The 25571-nt window shown below is 44.1% G+C and overlaps 1 protein-coding gene across 1 annotated transcript in view; it reads left to right on the top strand.

The window, feature by feature from the left end:
• pik3r3b (phosphoinositide-3-kinase, regulatory subunit 3b (gamma)) overlaps window positions 1–25571 on the top strand; it is a 161329-nt gene that overhangs the window by 62990 nt on the left and 72768 nt on the right. Inside the window, exons 4-6 of the mRNA XM_061078594.1 lie at window positions 7490–7621; window positions 16042–16234; window positions 18650–18735. Of these exons, the coding sequence (XP_060934577.1) occupies window positions 7490–7621; window positions 16042–16234; window positions 18650–18735 (411 nt within the window). The remainder of the gene's footprint in view (window positions 1–7489; window positions 7622–16041; window positions 16235–18649; window positions 18736–25571) is intronic.

The following is a 25571-nucleotide window of genomic DNA, read 5'->3' as shown; positions in this document are numbered from 1 at the left end:
AAATAGCAAATACATGTTTCTACTTTCTAGTTCTTATCACAAGAATGTTTGTTTGGTTTTCATTAGTTTAGCATTTATCATTAAAACAGCGTGAAGCGTCATGATTGACAGACTGACTCACGATTGGTCAAATACGTTTATTAAAATGCCATTTTATTTATAAAGCACCTGTCAGTCACAGTTGTAGTTTCACTGGGATGAGTTTACATGATCAGGACTTTATGATCTGAAGATACATAGATCATAGAAGATAGATAGATAGATAGACATCTCTCTAAAGTTTAGAAAGTTCTCTGGATGAACAGAAAAAATGCTACATGTTAAGTGCACCGTAAAAACCAGCTATTATTGCAAAATATGCATAAAGCAATCAAACATGCTTGTGTATGTGCATAAACACACATAAAACAAGAGTATCTGCAAATCTAGTAAAGTTTGAAGCTGCAGTATTTCACCAGTAGCAGTCCCAGTGTCTTTAATGGCGTCTTTAAATGTTTAATGTTTCCTGGTGTGATCTGTGGCTCTGAGCTGGTTCACGTGTTCACAGGATCCGATTTGACTGAAACTCTTATTAAACTGGTCACAATAATAAACATTAAAAACTGGTACATGAATCTTGTAAAACCATCATGCAGTGTTTATGCAGCTCCAGGATATTACATGTCGAGAAAGGCTGGATGAAATGTGGATGTTATCTCGTATTAAACACAGAATCCTTGAATCAGAGCTCGGGCTGCAGAGCTCTTTAGAATAAATTCAGCTGAAAGACTTTCTGTGAAACTCGTGGAGGACGAAACATGATTTGAATCTATAGGCGACTCCGGAGAGGAATTCTGAGTGTCAGCACAGGGGCTGGATGACGCCAGCAGGGGGCCCCGGGGCAGAAACCAGTGCTGGGCCCCCCCCCTGTTGATCCCCCCCGGCTTTCTGTGCACCACATTCATCCTTGAGAGAAACACTTCTCTGTTGTATTAAACATATTCTCTGTTCCCGCTCTCGCTCTCAGCTTCAGCTTCCTCTCTCAGGTTGGATTTGTTGGGACCAACTTTTCCAAACCTCCTCTGTTCACCAGCTCTTCCTCTGATGATTGTTCCACTGAGTCGCAGGACCATCACACAGCTTTTATAGTGTAATGAGATTGTGACAGGAATGCTGCTGCAGGAGTGCACACAACGCACAATCACATCCCTGAGAGGGAAACACACAATGCTCCAAGAGGAACACAAGGGTTCGGTGTATTACACTTATCTGATTTTACTCTCCTGCCGTCAGTACATGTGTTCTCTGGATGTTACGACCTGGGACGCCACACAGAAGGAGTCTTGAGCTCAAAGAGACAAGGTCGTTTAGGTCCAGGACCCGACCTCCACACATGTTGTGTACCTGTGTCCTCTGCCTCGTGAGGACAGACACACAATCAGCCTCCTGTCCTCAGACGCCTGCTGCAGTGTCCTCAACAGCTATAATCTGAAAGATGAAAACAGACCTTGCTTTCCCTCTGTCTTATTTCTCTGTGATTTGACGACCTTGACCCTCTTCAGAATAATAACTGCCTGTGTTGTCTGAGCAGAACATTCATCATTACTTCTCACTGACGGCTCTTTGTGTTACTACAACGCTCAGCAGTCATTGCAAATGTAGGATGGAAGTTGCCAGCGGCCGTGGTTGTGACTTGTTTGCATTTACACTTCTTCTCACTCGCTGAATAACTGCTGCTTTCATACAAGTCTCCTCGATATCCAACTGTTAATATATCATATCATTTCTGACAGGGAGAATCTGATTCAGTCGCTCACGTTAAGTTTCTGTAAACCTGTCGCACAACAGGATCATTTGTGCAGTTAATCAAAACATCAATTCCCCCCTGCGAACATCTGGAAGAGTAAATTAGACCCGAGGTTGGTACAATTATCTTCTCATGTGCAGAAGGAATAAGGGTCGTCGCGGTTGGAATCGATCTCACATTGGATGAAAGTTCCAAACTGCACGTGTCTGGACTGTGTGAAGACGACAAAGTTTCTACAGAGAACTAATGCAAACACGTGGAGAACATACAAACTGCAACATCTTCAAACTACAGAGAACTGGCTTCGTACCAAGAACCTTCTGGCTGTGAGACAACGGTGAATCAGAGTTCTCACTGTAACGTCTGATTGTTTCCTTAATTAAAAATGACTTCACTCGACCTTCAGATCAAGAGAAACTCAGTTTCTTCATCTAACACAGTCTATCACCAGCCAATCAGCCGTTCCTTCCAAATGGATCTTCTGTAAATGCAACAATCCAATAACTACTGACCCAGCTCCACTCCATCCATCCATCCATCCATCCATCCATCCATCCATCCATCCATCCATCCATCCTTCCTCTCGTTCATCCGTCTGTGGACTGATCTACAGCTCGAGCTCAAACAGCCTTGATGAGCTGACAGAGGGATCTGACCATGTAAGTTTTTTTTATCTCCAGTGATACGATCTGAGATGAAAAAGAAAAAAGTGTAGTTAAGAAAACAAATAGGAGAAAACTAGAGATTGAGGAAAAGGACAGAAACAGATTGAAGGTTAAGTGGCCGGAGGAAGTTGTTCCTTTGGGAGGAAAATCTGAAAAATCAGCTTGAACTTGTGGAAGCTTCACAACTTCTGCATGAAGTGATCATCAATCATCAACTACACGTAGCTGAGTGTAGACGAGTTTCTGTGATTCTGTAGTCAGGTCACGACTTCATCAGGTTTTTTAGGGAGCAGGGAAAGTGACGGCTGCAGAGACTTGAAGGTGAAGGTGAAACAGAGGATGAAGACTGTGGATGGAGAGAGAGAGAGAGAGAGAGAGAGAGAGAGAGAGAGAGAGAGAGAGAGAGAGAGAGAGAGAGAGAGAGAGAGAGAGAGAGAGAGAGAGAGAGAGAGAGAGAGAGAGAGAGAGGAAGGATGGATCTGATCTGGGTTCCCTCCCTCTCCCTCGGAGCAGTGTGTTGACCGTGGCCCCTGAGCCCGACTCTGTTTCATTAGAGCCGTTGTGATTAAACTCGCCCTCGCCACGCCCCCCCCTCACCCCTGTGACATCACTCAACCCAGCAGAGCTCTCACTCCGTAACTCAACCACGGTGGGTGACGGGGGTTTCAAGCTCCAGGCCTGGACCTGAGATGTGAGCAAACTGTAACCGGACGTACATTACAACTCATGGTTTCTCTCTGCCTGAAGTATTAAGAACAAAGTTTACCAGAAAGTTTCCAACTGTGTCAAAAAGCCAAGAAATACACTTTGGACGCTTTCACACTTTGGTCCAAAACATCAGGTGTGAAAGGTTCTTCAGACCAGAAGAGAGGTTCTGGGTCTGGATCCAGCTGAACCATGGTTCTGTATTACTGTGGAGTACTGTGGTATAGTGGAGTACTGGAGTGCTGGAGTACTGGAGTAATGTGGAGTACTGAATTACTGTGTAGTACTGTAGTACTGTGGATTACTGTAGTACTGTGGAGGACTGAGTCTGAAGGTAATAGTCCGTAAATCACAATCACAAAACCAATGTGAAACCAAAACAATCCAATGAAACACATGAAGCTTCAGACTCTCGTGTGGAAACAATTAACTTAGTTCACTATAAATGATCAGATTATGATTCAAGTTTCGGGTCATCAGTGAAACTCCTGAACTTCTGGTTTATTGCTGACACATTTGTTCCATAGCTGGAAACATACAGTTGTTGTGTTGTCTCCGTTTGCAACAAACAAGTCTTTGACAGAGACGTCCTCTGTCCTCTGTCCTCTGTCCTCTGTCCTCTGTCCTCTGTCCTCTGTCCTCTGTCCTCTGTCCTTTGATTCAGCACAACACAGGCCTGTGCTGATCTGACTCCTCTGGGCTCAGACACATGTCAGCCTGATTAATAACCATTTTACAACATGTTTATTACCCATTTGTGGGTTTTTTAAAGTGTAAATGAGTCTATTGGCTCCTCCCACTCTGCAGTAGATTGAGTCTGAGTGACAGCGAGCCGCTAGCTGCCTGAAGACGGGTTCCATGGATCCAACACGTCTCCGTGGGCTCGGCTCCTGTCAGGGTCTGAACCGCTGGAGATGCTTTGTTAGCTCAATGCATGTTGGAGCTGCAGACTGGGAGAAGGTCTGTTCCCAGTCTGCAGCTCCACAGACCTGCAGACCGGGTTTCTGGTTTGAGAACAGGAAACCTGACAGGATAGATGAACGTCCACAGAGTTACAAAAGGTACCAAACGTATTTATAACGATAAGATATTATAAAAACTTTATCGACCCCACACTGGTTTGTTCCCATTAACCATGCTTCTTGAATTTGACCTTGTTTGGAGTGATTTCCAGCTTTGGACTCATCACTGTCGGTGACATGTGGTTAACGCTGAACCTCCGATCGTAGCTGATCCTCACAGTGTTGAACGTTTCCATGGTAACTAGGAGCTCCACCAATCACAGCCGGTGGTATAACGACGAGGATTGACCTTGACGTTGCTAGTAAAACGCCACTGGATGGTTAAAGTAGGATTTTTACTTCTGGAAACAAAGGGTTGATCTCAAACTTTCCTTCCTGTTCGTATTCACCTCATCTGTTCTCAGCCTGGTTTCCCTGACACCCCCCCTCGGGTCACCTGGAGGTCAGGGGTCACTCCCAAATGACACAGAATCGTATTAATGTGATCATGGCTCAGACAGAACCTGGTTTAATCCAGCTCCGGTTCATCTGCTGCTTTGTGTTTGTATCAGACACCAATTTTCTTGGTGTCTGATACAAACAAACGACTAATTTTGTTCGGCACAAAAAAAACATCTGCGATTTCCATCGTGGATTAAAAATAGTCACGCTCGACATAATGTTAAATCGTATTAGTTATTTGTGTCCACATTCACAGCAGTAAATAACCGACCCAGTGACTTCAAACACATCATGTGCACTGCTCAGGAACAGTCGGGCCCTGTTGCTGTGAGCGTGGGAACGAGCCACAGGCATGACTCAGCAGAATGTGTCCTGAAGCAGCAGTTTGTGTCGCTCTCTCCGCTCGGCAGCTGCAGTGAACTCGTGACCGGCCGACACATCGTCTGGACTCACAGCAAGAGGAGAGGTTTCACTTTTAGTTTTTATATCAACCTAAGATGTAACACAGTGTAATATGAAGAACTTGTCATCGGACCATATAAGTAATAAGTTCACCACAAGGTTTCTTTGAGCCGTGGATGTTTTTCACCTGAACTTCATCAGCAGGTGACGAGTTGGACCGGTTGAATTTTTAATTTTCAATTTAAAGACACGTTACCTCAAAATAACTTATTTCTTCAATTTTTTTTGAATTTTTTAATTTATTTGCCTTTATTTAACCAGGTCGGTCCCGTTGAGATACAATGACCTCTTTTCCAATGCATGTTTCCAAGCTCAAGAATAAATAGGAGTAAATGCTGCATAAATAAGAACAGAAAACATTCTGAAGCTGGTCATCTTTATCGGTCGCCTCCGGCAAATATTCAGCATTAGTTACAGAATGTCCTATTGAAATGGTTCTTCTATCTCTAGAGCACTGACTCTATCTAATCATACCAGTTACACCAGTTTACATACGAAGGTTGTGAAGGAACCAATGTGATCACATTTCACTGTAAATGTCCGTACGTTGAGAATCTACGTACAACAACTACATGGGCAGAAATTTGTCGATGCAAACTGTTCAAAACCAGCAGTTAGGCAGACTTCATAAATTAGTGAAATGATATTAGTTTCACAGTTTAATTTGTACTTTTCTAAGACTTCATGTGACTTCTGTAGTGAACAATGCTTTCGGTCGTTAACGTTGAAATATAACGAGACGACAGGAATTCAACGTTAACACATTTCGCTGTGGATGCATTTTAAAAATCAAAAGTCCTCTAATGAGTAAATCTGCTTTATTATCGTCTCAGAGTATTTCCTGACAGCTGGATGGTTCTTAGACCAAAAACGCTTGTTTGTGTGTTGGTGCAGCAGACGTCACAACTAGCTGGTGTCGCACAACTGTTCACCACCATCACCAGTGTGGTTATAATCACCTGCACAAATCCAACCTAATAAAATATACCTCCCTCAAATTAACAAACTGCAATCCGCCCCTCGGGAAACAAATTGTTTTATGCAGCGAGTTCCACTGAAATAGCAAATTTGCTCTGTCTGGCTGTCGGGGGGGGGGGCTCCCCAGACGAATCACTGCTCAGGAACCGGCCTCAGCACGCCGGTGTGAAGAGGTCATCCATTGATATTAATGGGCTGCTGGTTTACTGGCCCGTGGTGATTGGTTGGGTTTACTCAGGCATTAGTTAGAGGCAGAAATCAATGGGATCTAACGGCCATTTTAAGTCCAGAGGGTCCGGTGCATCTGGTGCCGGGGGGGGTGGAGGTGGAGGTGTAAGAGGAGGATGAGATGAGGAGGATGAAGGGCGGAGGGGGAGTTCACACAGTTTTTACTCATGTAGAAGTACAGATACTGGAGTAAGGTATTTTTACTAAGGTATAGAAAAGGAAGGAAAAGGAGTGGAAGATGAAAGACAAACAGGAGAAAGGTCGAGGAGGAAGAGTGGAAGACGAGAGGAGGAAGAGTAGAAGAGGAGGGTTTAGGTGAAAGATGGAGGATCTGGAATCACACTTTTATTTTTCCTGAGGAGAGATTTTGGCCGAACCCAAGCAACAGAGAACCAGAAGTAGTGTCAGTGGATTTAATTATCTCTCCGAGTGCAAGCGCAGAGTTTAGAGTGAGAACGATAATAAATCTGTAAGTTCTGCTCCTTTTCCTCCAGTTTGAACAGTTCAGCTTTAAGTCCTGGGAGTTTACTTAAAGATGAACTAAACCTCAGGGCTCGTTGTAAAGATTCATCCACAACTCAATGATTTCATTTCATCGACTCTGATACAGATACACATCCACACGTCTTCATTTGAGACCTGAGGAACCTGAGAAGTTAGAAAACTCTGCTGCTCCAGGTTGAGTTTGAAAACTCATTTAAATTCTGTATTTTACAACAAGACAACTGTTCACATGTGGATGAATCCAGATGTTATTACAGCTCCTGGTTCCAGGTTGTCTTCCTGTTTACACCCAGACACTGAACATGAGAGGTCACATGGATTTGAGCCTCAGGGATTAAACCTGATACGAGTTTGTGTGGACAGAGATTATTTTAAAGTCTGATTTTGAGCCTCAGAATATTTATTAACCTGCCGTCCTGCAGGAAACCTGAGGCACCAACCCTGGGGTTTGTTGTAGTTGTTTGAAAGTGAAAACAAAAGTTACTCACATTCACTTTGCTGGAGTTTCTGAGTGAAACTTGTGACTCTGCTCTTTCATTCCCTAACATGAAAGTCACTTTCCACAGACTCTGCCTCAGGCCTCTGAGTGTGTGTCCTCAGAACGCTCAGCCGCTGTGAGAGATGAGAAACACATATCACACGTTTAATCTCCTGCTGTGTGTGTCTGTCTCCGTCCTCTCGTCCTCTCGTCCTCTCAGACCCGCTCTCAGTGGACCTGGACCAGTACGATGTGGTTTCTCTGACTGAGGCGCTCAGAGGTTTCCTGCAGGACCTGCGCGGCCCCGTGATCCCGACCGCGGTCTACAGCGAGCTGGTCTACACCGCTCAAGGTACAGTGTGTAACCACAACACACACACACATTCACTGTTCTTTCACCACAACACACACACACACACACACACTCACTGCGGCTAGCTCAGGCTAACGTAGCATTCAAGGGTCAGCTCACACAACAAAATACCAAGAACCTCTGGTGGTTTTGGATCATAAAGAGATTTATGTTCTCAGATATTCACCTCAGATTCACTCACCACACAATAATAACACAAATAATAATGGACAATGGATGGATGGATATCAGAAAAACCTTTATTCTGAAAGTTATACATTAAATCCAAAAGAATGTGAATGGTTGAAACTTTTTGTATTCGGTCAAAACAAAAGAGATTTTAGAAGATCATCCTTCTCTCCTTTGAGAATGTGGGCGGAGATTGAGCCAATCCCAGCTGTGATTGGACAAGAGGCTGGTAAACACTGGACTGGTTCCCAGTGTGTCACATGACACACGGAGACAAAACCATTCACACACTCACATCTATGGTCTATTTAAAAAGGCTTGACTTTGTTCCTTTAATTAAAAGTGAGCTCATCACTGATTATCTCAGTGATTCTGAGGCAACACGTCTGAACCTCAGGTTATTAATAATTAATAATAACGATCTATAGTCTTCAGTTTGATTCAAATCACGTCTTGGTGGCGTGTTGGACTGGAACCAGTTTGGAGGCGGGTCATTGACAATCACTTCTAATTTTAAGTATATCTGCGATGGATGTTTCCTACAGAACAAATTGATATCAAACTTGGTGGAATTTCTTTCCTCTCACTTCAATATTGTCAGACAGGACATTTTTTTATACACTGGAAAGATTCACTTTCATTGTCTTGATGTGTCAGCAAAAATCTGAGAGACAAAACAAACCAGGAATAATAAAACTGAAACTATCTGCAGGGACAAGGACAAAAACAGCTTACTTAAATATTGACGTGTTTAACAACGGAAAGTCGATAAGAACAAAACACAAGTGAAACAGTTTGGGAAATAAAACACAACAATGACCCACATATGAGTCAGAGAGTTCTCTACCTGCAGCTATGAGAACGTGGGCGGAGATGGAGCCAATCCCAGCTGTCATTGGTCAATTTAAAAAGGCTTGAGTTTGTTCTTTAAATTAAAAGTGAGCTCTTTCCTGATTACTTCAGTGATTCTGAGACAACACGTCTGAACCTCAGAAACACAACAATGACCCACATATGAGTCAGAGAGTTCTCTACCTGCAGCTGGAAGCATCATCTCTGTGGTCATGACTGAGTTTCAGCCTCCAGCTGCTTCCTCTCTCTCTTTAACCTCTGTTCTCACGCAGGGTTAAACTCTGGAGTTAGATCTGAGCTCAAGCTTTCACGGCGCTGCCACTCGGTTTCAGCGCCCGACACGTTTGAGCCATTTCCCCAAACACCCTCGACCCGTGCTCACGTCCCGACAGCTCCAGGATCCAGAGGAAGTCTCCTTCTCCGTGCACTTGACCCTCAGGTTCACCCTCTCACCTGTGGTTCACCTCACCCAGCAGGCCCCCCCCCCCCCCATCTCCAGCTTTTAAGGGACTCCTACACCCTCATCCATCTTTCATGAGCCCCCCCCCTGGCGTTGTGAGTTTGGGGCTTTGCGTGCTGGTGGGTGGAAATGAGAGAGAGAGTCACAAACCGTCAGGCCCACGGATGGTTGAGCAGAGCGATGGCGTCGTGAGGTTTTCAGGAGACGTCAGCAGCGCCTGAGTTTGCAGGAAGTTCACTCTGACTTCCCCACAACCTCCATCCCAAAAATATTCCTGGGCTAAGCTGCTCGACATGATCTGCGGCTGAAAACTCCTCAATTATGTAAGTGCTCCTCTCTCTCTCGTTAAGTGACAACCCCTTTTTTTTGTTTTACTTATTCATGGCAACATCTTAAGTCTGGATAAACCACTTTAAAAGGAAGCACCAAGCATTTTGCGGCGGTCGTCCGAGGTTAAGCCCACTGAAATTGAACTTCTTATTTGGGAAAGGGGGGGGGGGGGGGGGGGTCACCCGAAGAGCAGAGAGCGATTCCTCCTCCTGTGAAATCAGAGGATATAATGAGAAGGGCTCTGGAGGCCTGAAGCTCTTCATCTGGACGCTGAGGAGAAGTCATGGAATAATATCGAAGGATCCCAGAGTCTCTGATGAGTTTTCATGAAGTCGTTCAGGTGTTTGCTTCTCTCCATCATCTGCTCCATCATCTGCTCCATCACCATCATCTGCTCTGCATGAACCAGAGCTTCTCATGGATTCATCAGACAAGATGTTTCTAGAAATCTCTCACTCAGATATTACCTTCGCTCCAGATTCAGCTCTTCTGCTCACGCTCACGCTTCTTCTCGGCTCATGTGACACCATTGAACTTTTTGTTCGAGTCCAACAGAGAAACCCGATGTAGAGCCAACAGATTTAATTATCTATCTGAGTGCAAGCGAAGGGTTTCGAGTGAGAACGATAATAAATCAATAAGTCCTGCTCCAGAATAAAGTCCTTACTCTTGTTGAGTGTGAAGATCAGAGGATGTCGTGTCTTCTTAACATCTATGAGACAAATTGCAATTCCTGAAAATTGTCACCTGCAGCCTCATAATGAGACTGAATTGCTGTTGAAGTTTTAATATCATTATTTATTATTCATCTGGTTAATTTTGGCTCTTTTCTGTTTTGGGACCAGGTTTATTTTTACTCTGTGACGTCGTCATGGTGATAAACAAACTGTGGTCGTCTCTAAAATTACTGTTCACTTCTCTTCTGGTTTTCATGGTCGTGTGCTCCAAGATTATTTTTAGTTTGACTTTTATGAAGCGAATTCATCGAACAGAACATTTTTTGTTTGTTGAGTTTTTAATCTGAACTCATGAATCTGTGTGGGGGGGCGGGGCGGGGGGGGATTAAAACCACATGGATGGACTCAGTGAAATGTTCTTCATATAAAGACCGTCCCTGTCTGTCCGGTCTTAGTCTGATCCCGGAGATTTGCTGATGCTGTAATAGTTCCAATCCCCTCAGCTTCTCTTCTCTTTCCTCCGGCCCCCCCCGGGAGTCGTCTGCTCGTCCGTGTGATCCCAGCTGCGCTCGCTGGCTCGTCGGGGGGGAAATCCCGAAATGCACTGGTACAAGCAGAGATAACATGTTCCAGATTTGTGAAGGGATTTCCAAAAGCTCTGGTTGCCCCACAGACCGGCCGGTGGCACCAGGGACACACGGGTTCTCACCAGAGTCCACCTCGGGGAAGTGTGTGAGAAGTTAGTTTCACTCGGCTCAGGTTCATTACTTTAAAAATATGTAATATGTTCAGTTACAGTGTAACCTCGGTTCTCTGAGTGAAACTTTATTCTGTGTTCGACAACAAACGCGACGTGAGGAGACGAGACGAACATCTTTTCTTTTTTTTTTAAACATATATATATTTCAATGAGGAGAGACTTGGTTTTTACTTTACAACATTTATTTTGTAAACACACAAGATATGAATGTTTACGGTCTGTGGCATTTAAGCCCCTGTGAGATGTCAGGGTTAGAAGGTGGCGGAGCAGGACATCGAACAGGAACACCCCCCCGGGGTCTAGACACTGGTGGTGGTTCATCAGTCAAGCGATAGTTTTGGATGGCCCATGTCCGTGAGAATTGTTTCTCAGACTTGATTGGGCATTTACAAACGCCCACGATCAGCTGATCACTTTGCAGGTTAGGTGCTCCGTAGATCAGCTGACCGTGTGCAGCTTAAGTCTTCCTCACTGAACTTGCGCTGAGCTTCATATATATATTTTTTTTAACTTAAGTTTTTATTAAACTTTTCTTAGGCATGGTACATGGCAAATTTAACATGTTTCTTTATACAGGAACAAGTAGAATATGGTTGAGAATTGACTCTAATAACAGACTTCGCACATATTTGTCTCAAAAATAGGCAGCTATTACAAAACACAAAAAGTGAGTACAAAATGATATCCACTCATACCTTCATTACATACCTGCACACCCCACCATACATGATATAGCATACATCATATAGACATGTTGCTGAGGTATACAGTATTACAGGATCCCACTTGGGAGAAACACAGCAAAACAATAATATATTTATTGGTTTTATGCAGTTTTATACATTTACATCAATTTACATACATACATGAACCTTCCCCAACCTGAACATATGGCAGTATAAAATGTCAGAACATAATACAAATATCGCAAAAATGGTAAAAGTAACAATAACAAAAAAGTTATGATTAAAACATCAATTCAAGGACAAAAAATTACAATGAAAATACTAATTAAGTTTAAACTAAATTAAAACAAAATGAGAAGCACATCTCGACTCTCTCACTTCGGACCCACGAGAGGATTCATCTGAACTCGTGATGACGTGATGTCAGGAAAGTGGATCAGCGTGAGAGAGAGTCTCAGCTGACTCCTGGATCTGACCCGAGCCCAGAGGTCATCCAACCAACCGCTGCTCGGCCTCAGGTAGCAGACGGATCAAAGCTGCTGGAGAAGACGTGAAGGTCTCCGAGCCGGGGGGGCGATCATGTGGACGCCCAGATGACGCCGCTGGCTTCTCTGGCGTCTCCAGAACATAAACAACCAAGTCACTGAGGTCACTTCAGTCCCTCTCTTTACTGGAGGAGAGAATATTCACTATTCACAGACTTGTTTACTCAAACCAACAATGTGAGTAAACACGTCGGGATCCTGCGTCATCGCATCACACCAGTTACTCAATTCTGTTTGTATTCGGTGTGAACGCATCATTAAGGAACTCGGAGACGTCGCTTCCATCGATTCATTCAACGCCAGCAGCTGAACTACAAAGAAAACTAAAACAAATAACTCAAATATACACAAAATGATTATACTTTAAAGATGTGGAATCAGATCAGTCGGAGTTTAACGAGTATCTGAAGCATTTCTGATTTGAACATCTTTATTAATGTGTTTAATCGTTTATGTCCCGTCACTTTCTGATTCAGAGCAGTGTTCCTTCTTTTGTTGATGTTCTGCAAACAGAAGAATTCAGTTTGTTGTCCTCACATGTCTGTTGTCCTCTCGTCCTCTCGTCCTCTCGTCCTCTCGTCCTCTCGTCCTCTCGTCCTCTCGTCCTCTCGTCCTCTCGTCCTCTCGTCTGCTGCAGTGTCTCCATCACAATCTGCCTCTTGTTCTCAGCGTGTTGTTGTGTTGATGCTGTTTGAGTTTCCAGATCAGTCAGAAGCTTCAATCTTCTCAGGTTCAGTGTTTGAGGGTTTTTTATTTTATAGATTTAAAAAGTCACAGAGCAGTTTTTTTTTTTTCTCGTCCTCCGTCTGCTCCTTCGTCCTCCGTCTGTCTTTGGTCTCTGAGTCACTTATCTTAATAATTTGATCTGAGGACGTCTCTTCCAACCTCCTGCCCTCTCTCATTTCTCCTCTGTCGGAGTCAGTTAACCTTTAATGGTCAAACCGAGGTCATCGTCCGAGGGGACAAAGGCCAGCTGGACCTCTGTCAACTGACCAGTGTCCATCTGGACCAGAGGACGAGGGGACGACTCAGAGAGACAGACGTCCTCATTTAACAAGTTACGGACAAAAGCACGTTGACAATGCCGTGAAACATTCAAATCAATCTAAAATAAAAACCATAATCGTCATTTTAGCAGCAGAAAGTCAACTCATCATATTTACAAACATAAAGACACAAAATGTCCATAAGGTGAAATTAACTTTACATATCTGTTCGTTAAAAGACATGAAAATGTGAACAATCTACAGAATTGTACCATTGATATACTTGAACCCAATTCCCCACAAACACACACACACACACACAAACTCACACACACACACACACACACACAGACACACACACACACACGTCCAGTTGTCCAGTCTCCTGTGGGACCAGATGTACAGACCAAGTACCAAGTTCCCTCTCCAGCCTTGACCTGTACTGACCAGCAGGGTCAAGCCCAATCCATAATAACTGAGTGTGTGTGTGTGTGTGTGTGTGTGTGTGTGTGTGTGTGTGTGTGTGTGTGTGTGTGTGTGTGTGTGTGTGTGTGTGTGTGTGTGTGTGTCAGGTAGTGGTCAGACAAAAAGAGATGACATCCATGACCCCCATCAGGCTGCAGCAGATTGTCACCCATCCATCACCGCCCCCCTGTCCACACACACAGACACACACACACAGACACACACAGACACACACACACACACACACACACCTCAAGTGTCCCTGAACTTCCTTCCGTCTCACACGCTCCTGAGCTCTATGAAAGACTCTCAAACTTTTCAAAGCTCAAAGTCACTGAAGCCTAAACGCTGCTCAGGTTCCTTCATCTGTTAAGATTATTAAGATTAAGATACATTTATGTGTTTCCCTCTGGACTTAGAAATCTTATTTTAATAAAAGGATATCAATCCTTGGAACTCTTATTATGACTCGGTAACAAAAATCATCTTTTAATACATCGTCTCCGATGGATCCAAAGAAGGAAAACCTGATTCATAAAGTATTGTTGAATCTATTGATGTGTTGAGATGTTGAAACGCTTCCTAGAGCAACACACACTACAACACACACACTTACACAAAGCACTGCAAATACACAAATTAAACAAAACCACTTGACTCCACCCACTGAAACCTCTTGACCTGTCCTATCTGTCCGTCTGACCTTTGACCTCCGGACACCAGCCCCCCATCATGGAGACCCTCAGGACAGACGGACACACGGTGGAGACCAGTTGTGGCTCCAGGCACCAGATCATTTCACTGTGTAAATCATATTTAATAAGCTGATTAAAAAAATAAATATTAAATAAAACTAGAGGTTCCCCCCCGACCAGACAAATGGATGTTTTCAGACTTTGTTTTAACGCTGAGGTTCTCCAGGTTCTCCAGCTCTGAGAGAACGTCCGGTTCTCCTGAAGCTCGGTTCTCTCTCTTCCTCTGTCTCCGGTCGATCTCTCGTCCCTCTGCTGTCGCTCTGTCGCTCTGCCCCCCCCCCTCTGTTGGCACTCTGCGTTATTAGAATTGATCTGAGGACTCGTCCAGATCGATTCACATCAGCCGTCTGACACCTGGATACATAACAGTTCACATGCAGAGTGCTGCTTGACAAGCAGACGTGTGGAGCTGCAGACACACAAATACAAACAAACACACAAACACACACACAAACACACACACACGGCTCCTGTGAGTCCACGTGGCCTCAGGTTTCATCTGCTTACAAAACTCTCTCTATCCTCTGCAGACAGAAGAGGTTTGTTCGGGAGGTTTTAACCCTCAATGAACTTTGCATAATAACACATAAGTCTTATTTTGAAGGCGTCAGGTCAGAGGAAGGTCAGAAATGTGATTTATTAATTATTATTAACCTGAGGCTAAATCCACACGTCTTTAAACTGTGAGCAGAGACTTTTGGAAATGAAGATGCAGATCTCCAGGTTCTTTCCCGGATTGGTCACATCTTCCTCCAGGAAAACCAACATCATGAACCTGAACTATGGTCAACACGAGTTTCCCTCTAAATAAAGATGGACGACTCGTCTCCACTTCCTCTTCCTGTCAAGAGCGGAGCCGTTACACCTGTTCGACCAATCAGGAGCCAGTGTCATCTGTCAATCACCTCAGCTTGATTTGATGTCATCACATAACTTTAATATACAATAAAACGATATTATTCTCGAGATGACCAGAACTTATTCTCTTCCCCGACTCTCCATCGTGCTGAGCAGCCTTTACTTTGAAAGCGTTTGGATTTGACAGGAAGTGACCCGGGTCGACTCAGCAGGTTTAACGATGAGTCGAGACGACAGCGGCTGCAGAAGGAGAAGTTTGTTAAGCCCCCCCCCCCCCAGCCTCAGAGAGAGAGAGAGGGGGGGGGTGCACGCTGGATGGATGTTGATGGAGATGCTCCTCAGTGCTCGAGTGAGGAGCTGGAATATGTTTGAATACGAATATGTGTTTATTCAGCTTTCACCTCTCACTCCGTCTGATAATTGGTCTTTTAATGAGACAGATTTTATAATATATACTTTTGCAAACAGTGTTGGTTACTACAATTTAAATTTAATAATATTAATATAGATTAATATTTCAGGCTCAGTCCAGGATGTTTTAAGCCAAAAAAATGTTTTAATAAAACCTCACACCAACTCTGAAGCTCTGGGGTAAATCAGTAATATAGAAATGAATCCGAATCCAGTTTGTTTCTCGGTCCATCGGCCCCGAACGTTTCCAAAAGAATCTGCTGCTCTGCTGCTTCTGAGGAGGAGGAGTCGTCTCCTCCAACCTGTAGACGTGGTCCATGATCATGAGATAAACAGGAATATGAATCTAATATTCTATTAACAACTTCTGTAAACATCCGGACTGAACTAACACCGAGTCTTACCCTGGCGTTCCTAACGAACCTCTTCCTCTTGCTGTCTCACAGAGAGTGTGAGCGTGGAGGAGTGCGGCGAGCGGCTGAAGAGGATCCTGGAATCTCCCAGCATGCCTCAGGCCAACCAGCAGCTCCTGGTCCACCTCAGCAGACACCTGGCCCGGGTCGGCCAGCAGAACCCGGCCGGACCCCGGCTGCTGGGCCAGAGCTTCGCCCAGCTCGTCTTCAAGAACTCTGCTCTCAGGTGAGGAAGGTTCCACTCCTCAGTGATTCATTCATTTCCACATTCCATCGACTGACAGCTGAACTCGAGGTGTGTTTAAAGTGCAGGTAACCATGGCAACGGTCGTGGAGTTTCAGGCTCCATTAGCAGCTGATGGACGTGAAGGAGCGAAGATGACCGCGGTCTTTTAAGAGACACATTATCAGGTGTAAAGAAAAACGTGCTGTGTGCGATGTTTACCTCTGATTAGATTTCCTGTTGCGTGTCAGTGCTTCTGGTTTTATTCTTTGAATTCAGATCAGGTGTAAATGTTCGCTTGTTTATCACAAACTGGGGAAACAACTTGTGGTCGGATCCCTTTAGGACGTTAACACGTGAAGGTCAAAGATGAAATGATTAAGTGTCGGTGGTCAAAGGTCACAGTTAAAGGGACGATCTCACCTTTGTTGCATTTGAGAATTACAGCACATTCAAATCATCCCGCCTTCCTCCAATGCCCCACCCCCTCGTTCCCATCCGCGGTGTTTTATTTAAGAAACTTTATTGACACAAGCAGACTTACAACCATCCCGGTGTTTTTATTTTTTTGAAGAAACTTTATTTACAAGCAGACTTACAACCTACTGCCTCCGCGCACGCACGTGAGTTTTTGTTTACCAAAGCAATGGATTCGGATTCAGAAGCACCGGTAAGTTATATACATTTACATTCACATATATATGATATACGTATATATATATATATATATATATATATATATATATATATACGCCTTGATGACGCGGGCCCGAATGCGCCACAAGAATCAGACGGAAAACCTGCATGTCCATGCAGCAAACAGACAGGTCTGTCGGCCAATAAGGTCCTTCGGTCCGAAGAATTGTATTGGTTGAAGTTTTCACTAAATATTATGAGAGTGAAATAATTGTTTGTTTTTACTCCTGGTGGGTCTGTCTTGCATTTTAGAGTGTCATTACCTTATTAATACCAATTTAACCTTATCCACAAAAAGTGTAAAAATGCAACAAAGGTGAGAGTCCCTTTAACTCATTAGAATCTGGAAATTAAATGTATGTCGACTGAAATGGCCGAGATGCAGATATTAGCTAAGTCTGCTTGCAGGTGTTTTTCATTCATTTTTGAAGTCCACAGGTTTGTACTTTGGTTTGTTCTTAAAAAAAATCTTATTTTCTAACACAGTTTTTCTTTTGTTCTGGTGATTCGTTTCCATCTTGAAGAGCTGAGACCCTGGACACTCAGGAAAGACCCTCAGCACATATATCACCACTTCTTATAGAGTAGATCAGACAGCAGAGCATTGATTCTATGAGAGACTCAAACTCAACAAGAGCAGAAAACACAGACGCTCTAAACTCTGTCACTTGCTTCATGTTTCAGAGTTCAAATCAAAACATGAAAACCACAGATGAAGAAGTTTTTCACTTCCACCGTCACAAACGCTCTTTAGCTTCTCATCAAAGTCTTTATTCTTCCCATTTGGGTGGAAAGAAAATCCCTGTTTCATCCAGCGTTTGCAAAATAAAGAAGGAGAAACCTTTGTGTCTGAATGTTCGGACCTGATGTGGAACTTTCTGCTCTAAATGAATCTGTTTTCTTTAGAGTCTGGATCAGCTGCTGCTCACAGGAGAGTGAAGAACGATATTCAGCTCAGATCTAAAATCCTGGAGCAGAAGTCTGAGCGTTAACAAGCAGCTGCTGTTGTTTTGTTCCTCTGTTCTAAAGTGTGTGTGTGTGTGTGTGTGTGTGTGTGTGTGTGTGTGTGTGTGTGTGTGTGTGTGTGTGTGTGTGTGTGTGTGTGTGTGTGTGTGTGTGTGTGTGTGTGAGATGTGGTGGAGCTGTCAGTGAGTCAGATGTGCTGACGTGCACAGAGAGAGAGAGAGAGAGAGAGAGAGAGAGAGAGAGAGCGGATCATTTGAACCAGATGTGTAGAAACGTTAATTAACCCTCGACCGATCTGCAGCGTGTTGGATTTTAAATGAAGGTGTCGGAATATTTGATATTTTCTCATCATAAATTATCATAAAAAGACCAAATAAGACAAACTAAATATGACTTGAAGAAAACGACACGGTTGAATCAGTGGCTGTGTTTCACTGGAAGGATTTGACTGCTTGTTTGGAGCTGGAGGATTTCACTGTAGGAAACTGTTATTTAGTGTTGAATTATTATAATTGGGTTTGGTTTCATTTGTTTTATTCTGTGTTTTATTTGGTGTTTTAATTATACACTTGAAACTGTAAGCAGCGGAGACGTTTTAAAAGTATTCATGTAGCTTCAGTATCAGACAAAACCCGACTGTACTGTTTATATTTTGTATTTTGTATGTTTTATATATATTTGTATTGTTTGTGTCTGTTTATGTTCTGCAGCATTGTGTACATTTTGACTTCAGTGTGTTCATGTTTTTGTCGTCAGTGCGGATGTGAACCCGGAGCATCACGTCCGGATCCTGGAGGCTCTGATCGCAACAGGCGGACTCATGGAGATCCAAACGGCCCCAGGTAGGATCACAAACACACAACTATAACCTGTGTCCACTTTCCTGTGATCACAACGTACTCACATTCATTCCTGCTGCTAGTGAATGTGTGTAACTATATGGTGGCGTGATGTTGTGCAGTGGGATTTTTTTGCTTGGCTTGGATTGTTGAGTGAATCTCACGCAAGCTTTTCTGCTCTGTATCTGAACACACACACACACACACACACACACACACACACACACACACACACACACAAACAGACACACACGTTTGGTTCATTTTCAAATGTGCCACAGTTGGTTTCTCACTCTGGAAACATCAGGTTCTCCGGCTCTGCCCGGCTGAACCACAAACTGCTGCAGAAAACACACGTTTGGTTTATGAAATATGTGCAAAACAAACTTGTTGCCTGAGCTGCTGAGAGGAATCGAGCAGAAGAGCTTTGTCCTCTTGTCACTTTGTGGGAGTTTGTGTGAACAGAACACAACAGTTTGACATTTCTCTGTTTTGCTTTTGCACGTATCAGGTCTGTTTCAGTGGATCTGGACTTTAGAAGATTTTACAATCTCAGCATCAGTTCTTCAAAAGCATCAAAACACAAAATCCTGGGATCAGAAGTTTTTTGGGGCATTGTCTTGTTTGAGAAGTTGGTTCAACTCAACAGGCGAAGCAGCTTGAACAAATCTACATCTGATGAAAGTCGCCAACTGCTCATCACAGAAAGAATAAATGGTTTTTCAAATTTGTCAATTCTTTGACATTTCTGTTTCCTTCAGTTTCTTTCGTCAGAGGCAGATTCAAACTTTGATTTACAACCTTGTGGATATTTTCATCGATCTTAGCTTTTCCTTCCTATACATCTTAGAAAATGAGAAGATTGTGGTGATTTTGTTTATGGTCTTTGAAATCAATCTCTATTGTCAGATACTGGATATAAAGTGGACTAATATTAATTGGGGTGAACACATGACATATGCACACCAATGAAAATAAATGTTGACCAGTACTTTTATTTTGTAGGAACGACATAAACAATAGGTTCATATTATATTTCACCATTTGACTTTGTGATGAGCACTGATCCTGAAATATTGTGATTGTGTAGAATGTGTTGGAACAGCTGGAACGTGTGTGTGAGTCTCTGGTGTTTGTGTGTGTGTGTGTGTGTGAGTCTCTGGTGTTTGTGTGTGTGTGTGTGTGAGTCGCTGGTGTTTGTGTGTGGAAGTAAAAGCAGCGTTGAGATCAGTCGGAGAGGAAAGGTCAGACAGAAGGTGTGAGGCTGAGGTCAGTGTCTCAGGGTCAGTGTGTGTGTGTGTGTGTGTCAGTGGGTCAGTGTGTGTGTGTGTGTGTGTCAGTGGGTCAGTGTGTGTGTGGTTGTACTGACTGTCGGGGGGCCACAGTGTTAAACCAGGGTCGACCTACTGCTCGTAGATAATCATGTTTCCTCTGTTCAGTGATGATGAAAAGGTCGGAGGACTCGTGAGCAGAAGGAAAAGATGGAACCTGGAGAAACTCTTCTTCATACGTCACTGGAGAGATGAGATGACTCCAGAATCTTCTTTCAGACGTTTCTAACAAAATTCAGTTTGACCTTTCAGACCAGCATCATGAACCAGTGAATAACAGTCTCCATTATGGGATGTTATTAACGTCACTAGAGCTTCTTCAGTTAAACTGCCTGATTTCTCTTCTGCTCCAGCTGGTTTCTCCTCTGGAGTCCCACAGGGCTCCATCATAGGTCATCTTCTTATTTCTTTCAACAACTTTCAAGGTGTCGAGAGGAGTTCTGATTTGATCCGACTGAACCATGGATGGAGGTCCAGTGGGTTTTGTGGGACAGGATAATATCTGGAGGACAACCAGCAGTCTATGTCCTGCAGGGCGGCGACACAGAGCGGATAAATCAGGGGTGGCCGATAGATTCAGAATATCTTTAAAATTAAAATGTTAAATTTCCGCCTGCCGGGAAGTGTACACAGCAAGATGCTCAAGTTGATTAGAATTGTGTGAACCGGTGGAGAGTGTGTAGAGTTTCCTCTCGTGTGTCCTGGTTTGACTTCTGCTTCCTCATCTGCTCGTCAGGGTTTCATCACGTTGGGAATCGTGTGTGAAAGTGTATTTCAGGCTCAGGATCACAGAAACAAAAGGAGCACGAGGGAGATGTTTAGTGTGTTTGAAGTGTGTGTTTTTGTGTTACATCTCTTACACAATCCTCTTTTTGTCTCAGTGGGGTGTCTGAAGAAAGCCTCACAACCCGCTCTGTGCTCTGTGATCAGGCGGGGGGGGGGTTCTGGAGGATCCTCAGGATTTACCTGCTCTGAGGAGCCGGTGAGAACCGAGCTGCTCAGCAACTTCAGAGAGAGAAACTGGAAGAGGAGGAGGAGGAGGAGGAGGATGAGGAGGAGGTGGAGGAGGAGGAGGAGGAGGAGGAGGAGGAGGAGGAGGAGGAGGAGGAGGAGGAGGAGGAGGAGGAGGAGGAGTCAAACTCTCGTGGAGCAGATCCTGTTTGTGATGAAACCATGATGCACTCGCTCTGGCATCGAACTTGTGACTTTTGCGTCATCTGCGTTGTGTCTTTTTTTGTTTCACGTGAACGTTGAAATCTTTCCTTCATCCGTGCGACACAATTTTCAAACTTCATCTTCATCTTCATCTTCATCTGAGCAGCTGTTACACTTCAGAGTTCTGGAGCCGAGTCGATGGTTTTCAAACTAAAACGTGGTCGTGTGGATGAAGCTTCAAAGTGCAAGTGTGTGAGTATGTGCGTGTGTGTGTGTGTCTGTGTGTGTGTGTGTGTGTGTGTGTGTGTGTGTGGTGACGACATGTTGTTCGATGAATGCAGGCAGAGAAACACAGAGCGAGAGGATGGGGGGGGGGGTGAAGAGAGAGGTAGACTAAAACAGGGAGGTCAGGTTCATGTGTGAGCATTTTTCTCACCCATTACCCCCCCGCCACCCCTCCAGACAGCATTAGTGCAGGTCAAAGGTTACCACAGTGCCTGTTGGCGGTATGTTAACCCCTGTGTGTGTGTGTGTGTGTGTGTGTGTGTGTGTGTTTGTGTGTGTGTCTGTGTGTGTGACCTCTCAGGAGAGCTGCTCTCTAAACCTTCTCCAAATGGAGTCTGAATATACGAGCGGTTCTACTCCACCTGAGTGCTCCAGCTCAGCATCTCTGCACAATGTGACTGTGTGTGTGTGTGTGTGTGTTTGTGTGTGAGTGTGTGAGTGTGTGTTTGTGTGTGCGCAATTAATCGTATTAAAAACGTGAACTCTTTTCCTACCTCCACCTCTGATCTCATTTCTTAATGACAACGATTCTGTTGTGTTTTCCAACGAGCGACTTCCCCTCTCCACAGATCCCAGCAGCAGGAAGGGAAATATAATAAAACCAGTGAGAGAACGAGCGAGAGAACGAGCGAGAGAACGAGCGAGAGAACGAGCGAGAGAGACAAGTTGTGTAACCACAAAGAAAACCAACAGTACGACTACATATGCTGCTGAATACCTGAGACTGGTGTGTTCAGGGTCAGGTTCATGAAGTCGTTCTCCAGTGTGATATCATATCAGGCTCCTTCATAGCATCTGTTGTTGTTGTTGTTTCATCCAGATGTGTGCAGCTGGTGTGTGCACAGTGAGTCTGAGTTCCTGATCATCAGAGTGGGGGGGGTGGGGGTTGTGTTGAGACGTGGTTCGAGTTAGAGACTCAGACGAGCACCATGTCATCGAGAGTCCTCACTAGGATAGAAGAAGGAACACGTCACTCGGAGCTTTGGCCTCGTGGAGCCGAGGAATCGTCCGCACGCCAGGAATCAGAGCGAGGACTGTGAACACACCCATTCACACACACACACACACACAGACACACACACACACACACACACACATAGACACACACACACACACACACCCCGCTCCCTCTTCTCCTGCTTTGTTATGAGCTGTTTTCCTTCCCAGGCACGCAAACCATGCCCGCAGCTTGGCAAGAGTACGTATACACTGTGTCACACACACACACACACACACACACACACAGACACACACACACACAGACACACACACTGCTCCTCTCTCTGTTTATTTGGCTGAGGAGGGCGAGATGGTAGAATCTGTTTGACAGCAGCTTCATCTTTGTTCACATCATTATCGTGCTCTGCTCATATCTGTCTCCTGATTGATGACTTTTTGTTTTTCACCAGCTTGTGTCTTTGTTTGTGATTTGAAACGTGAGTCCACAGCTCACCTGCTCCTGGGCCTTTTTAGCTTTTTCAATCTTCGACTTGTGATATTTGACAGATATGCTTTGTTATGGAATAAGGCCGAACATTGTGTGAGTAAGTTTGAACCACTCAAACCGTTTCCCCAAGAAACTATTTGGGCAGCGTCGGTTTCCAGAGAATCAGGTTTTGGTTTTTGAGGAGGAACATTTAAATCTGGAAACTTCACTGTGACGACAAAGAATCTCAGCTGAACACGAACAACTGTTGTTATGCTAAAATATGATAAATCCCTGAAGCTCTGGATAATGTTCCAGTTCTTCACATTTCAAATTAGTGTATTTTTCACTATTCTGTTCAACAATGATGAAGAAATCAGACGTCTGGAGTCACTCAGCCTCTAATATGTGACTCACACACACACACACACACACACACACACACACACACACACACACACACACACACACACACACACACACACACACACACGTTGCCAGTGTCAGAGCTCAGAGGAGCCAGTGTGTGAGGTCAAGTTTGTATGTGTGAGATTTGGATGAGTGCGATTGCATGAGAATCAGAAACATAAATATGACATGTGTGTGGCTATACAGTACATACTGTGTGTGTGTGTGTGTGTGTGTGTGTGTGTGTGTGTGTGTGTGTGTGTGTGTGTGTGTGTGTGTGTGTGTGTGTGTGTGTAGGGTTCACAGTTAAGTCATGTCCTGACTGTATCCCATTGGGAGGAAAGTGCCAGCTTAACATCCAGTGTAATCCTGCTGTACAGGGTCAACAGCAGGGCGCACACACACACACACACACACATACACACACACACACACACACACACACACCAGAGCATGTGTACACTTGTGTAGTGCATCATGATTGTATAATGCGGATGAGGTCAAGTCAGTGCTCAGCTGTTTGTGTATTTATGAATCTGTCCTGATTCTGGGTCTCTGTCCAGTATGTGTTGCCTCAGCTGCATCGAAATATGTATCAGCCAATAACACACACACAAACACACAAACACACAAACGCACAAACACACACACACATGCATACTCCTTCGTTCAATTTCGTCATGTTTGGGATGAAATGTTTCCGATGACGATGACAACTTCATATTTTCTAACAACATATTGTTTAAAATCCCAAATGTCAAAGACACGTTCAAGGTCACAGCTGCGTAAACATCTGGTGAATTCAGGAGTTCTTGTTCTGCTAATCTCTGTGTTTTGAAAAAATATCTCTTTTTAAAATAACAAATGGAAAAATGACTGAAGAGAAATAAAAACTCACTGTGTCACTGTTGTTCTCACTGATTTTAAAAATATCTCGAGTGAGTAAGTTCTATGTTTTGTGGAGTATTGATTTCAGAGCTCCGTCCGTCTCTCTCCTTCTGTCCCTCTGTCTCTCGTCCTCCACATCCTGGGGTCAGAGGTCAACGTGCAGCCAGAGACGGAGCTAATGGCCTTTGAAATGACTTTGTTAGCTGGATACAAGAGGACATGTGGTCCGGTCAGTCCCAACAAGAGGTCAGGGGGTGAGGGTCACCACACACACACACACACACACACACACACACACACACACACACACACACACACACACACACACACACACAGAGTCAGGGCCACTGCTGTCAATCTGAAGAGCTCATGAAATCATAGAAGCTCAGATATAAAACAGATCCTCCTGATTGGATCAGTGGAGTCGTCCTTTTTCCTGGAAACCATGTTGGTCTCATTGGTTCAGAATTAAAAAGCCAATAAAGATAAAACCTGGATCGTGAATCTGTTTCCAAAACTCATTTTGTGTTGTTACTTGGTGACATTTAGCTTTGTTACGCTACATGAACCTTAGCTCTGTGTCCATGGACGTTTCAGTTAACCTCATAGTCAGTAATCAGGTTTTTATCTAAATGGCTTTTCCATCCACTGCTGTTATTGGGGTTAGTTCATGGAGATAAGCAGTAGGTGGCGCTAATCCTGTATTCAGGTGCCATTATTTTACTTCCCATACCGAATGTATTTAAAGATGACAAGTGTCGACTTCCTCCCACCATCCAGAACTGAAGCCAAAATATCTGTGACATGAACACTACCATCTTGAATCGATTGTGTTTCACCCGTTTTTATGGTAATTCATATGACGGATATTTTGACATTTTAGTTTGGCTCCTGATCCCATCCACTAACGTGGAGGAGGCTAGGTGTATGATCTATACTGCAGCCAGCCACTAGGGGCAGAGCAAGATGTTTTGGCTTCACTTCTCTGTCATGTCGTCCATCTTTATTTACAGTTTAGGACGGGAACATTAGCACGTTGAAGCTAATTAACCGACATTAGCATTTAGCAACAAGATGACTTAAATGTAAACAGGAAAGTGTATTTGCCAGTATTATGAAATATTCTCCTGCGTAGTACACCGAGTACCAGACGCTGTAGAAAGACACCAAGATGATATAAAAACACACATTGTGTTGAATGAGATGTTCTCGTCTCTGAAGCTTTGAGTCTCTTCATTCCGGTCGGGATGTTTCCTCCTCCGGGATCGAACCCACGAAGCAGCGCCGCTCCGCCTCTTCCCTCCGCTCAGTCTCTATTAGACGATCCTCTTCTAATCCTCAGCATC

This window comes from Limanda limanda, chromosome 9 (genome assembly GCF_963576545.1).
Source record: "Limanda limanda chromosome 9, fLimLim1.1, whole genome shotgun sequence".
Taxonomy (NCBI): Eukaryota; Metazoa; Chordata; class Actinopteri; order Pleuronectiformes; family Pleuronectidae; genus Limanda; species Limanda limanda.
Note: the sequence above shows the minus strand (reverse complement) of the source record. Positions and strands in the feature narration are given on the sequence as shown.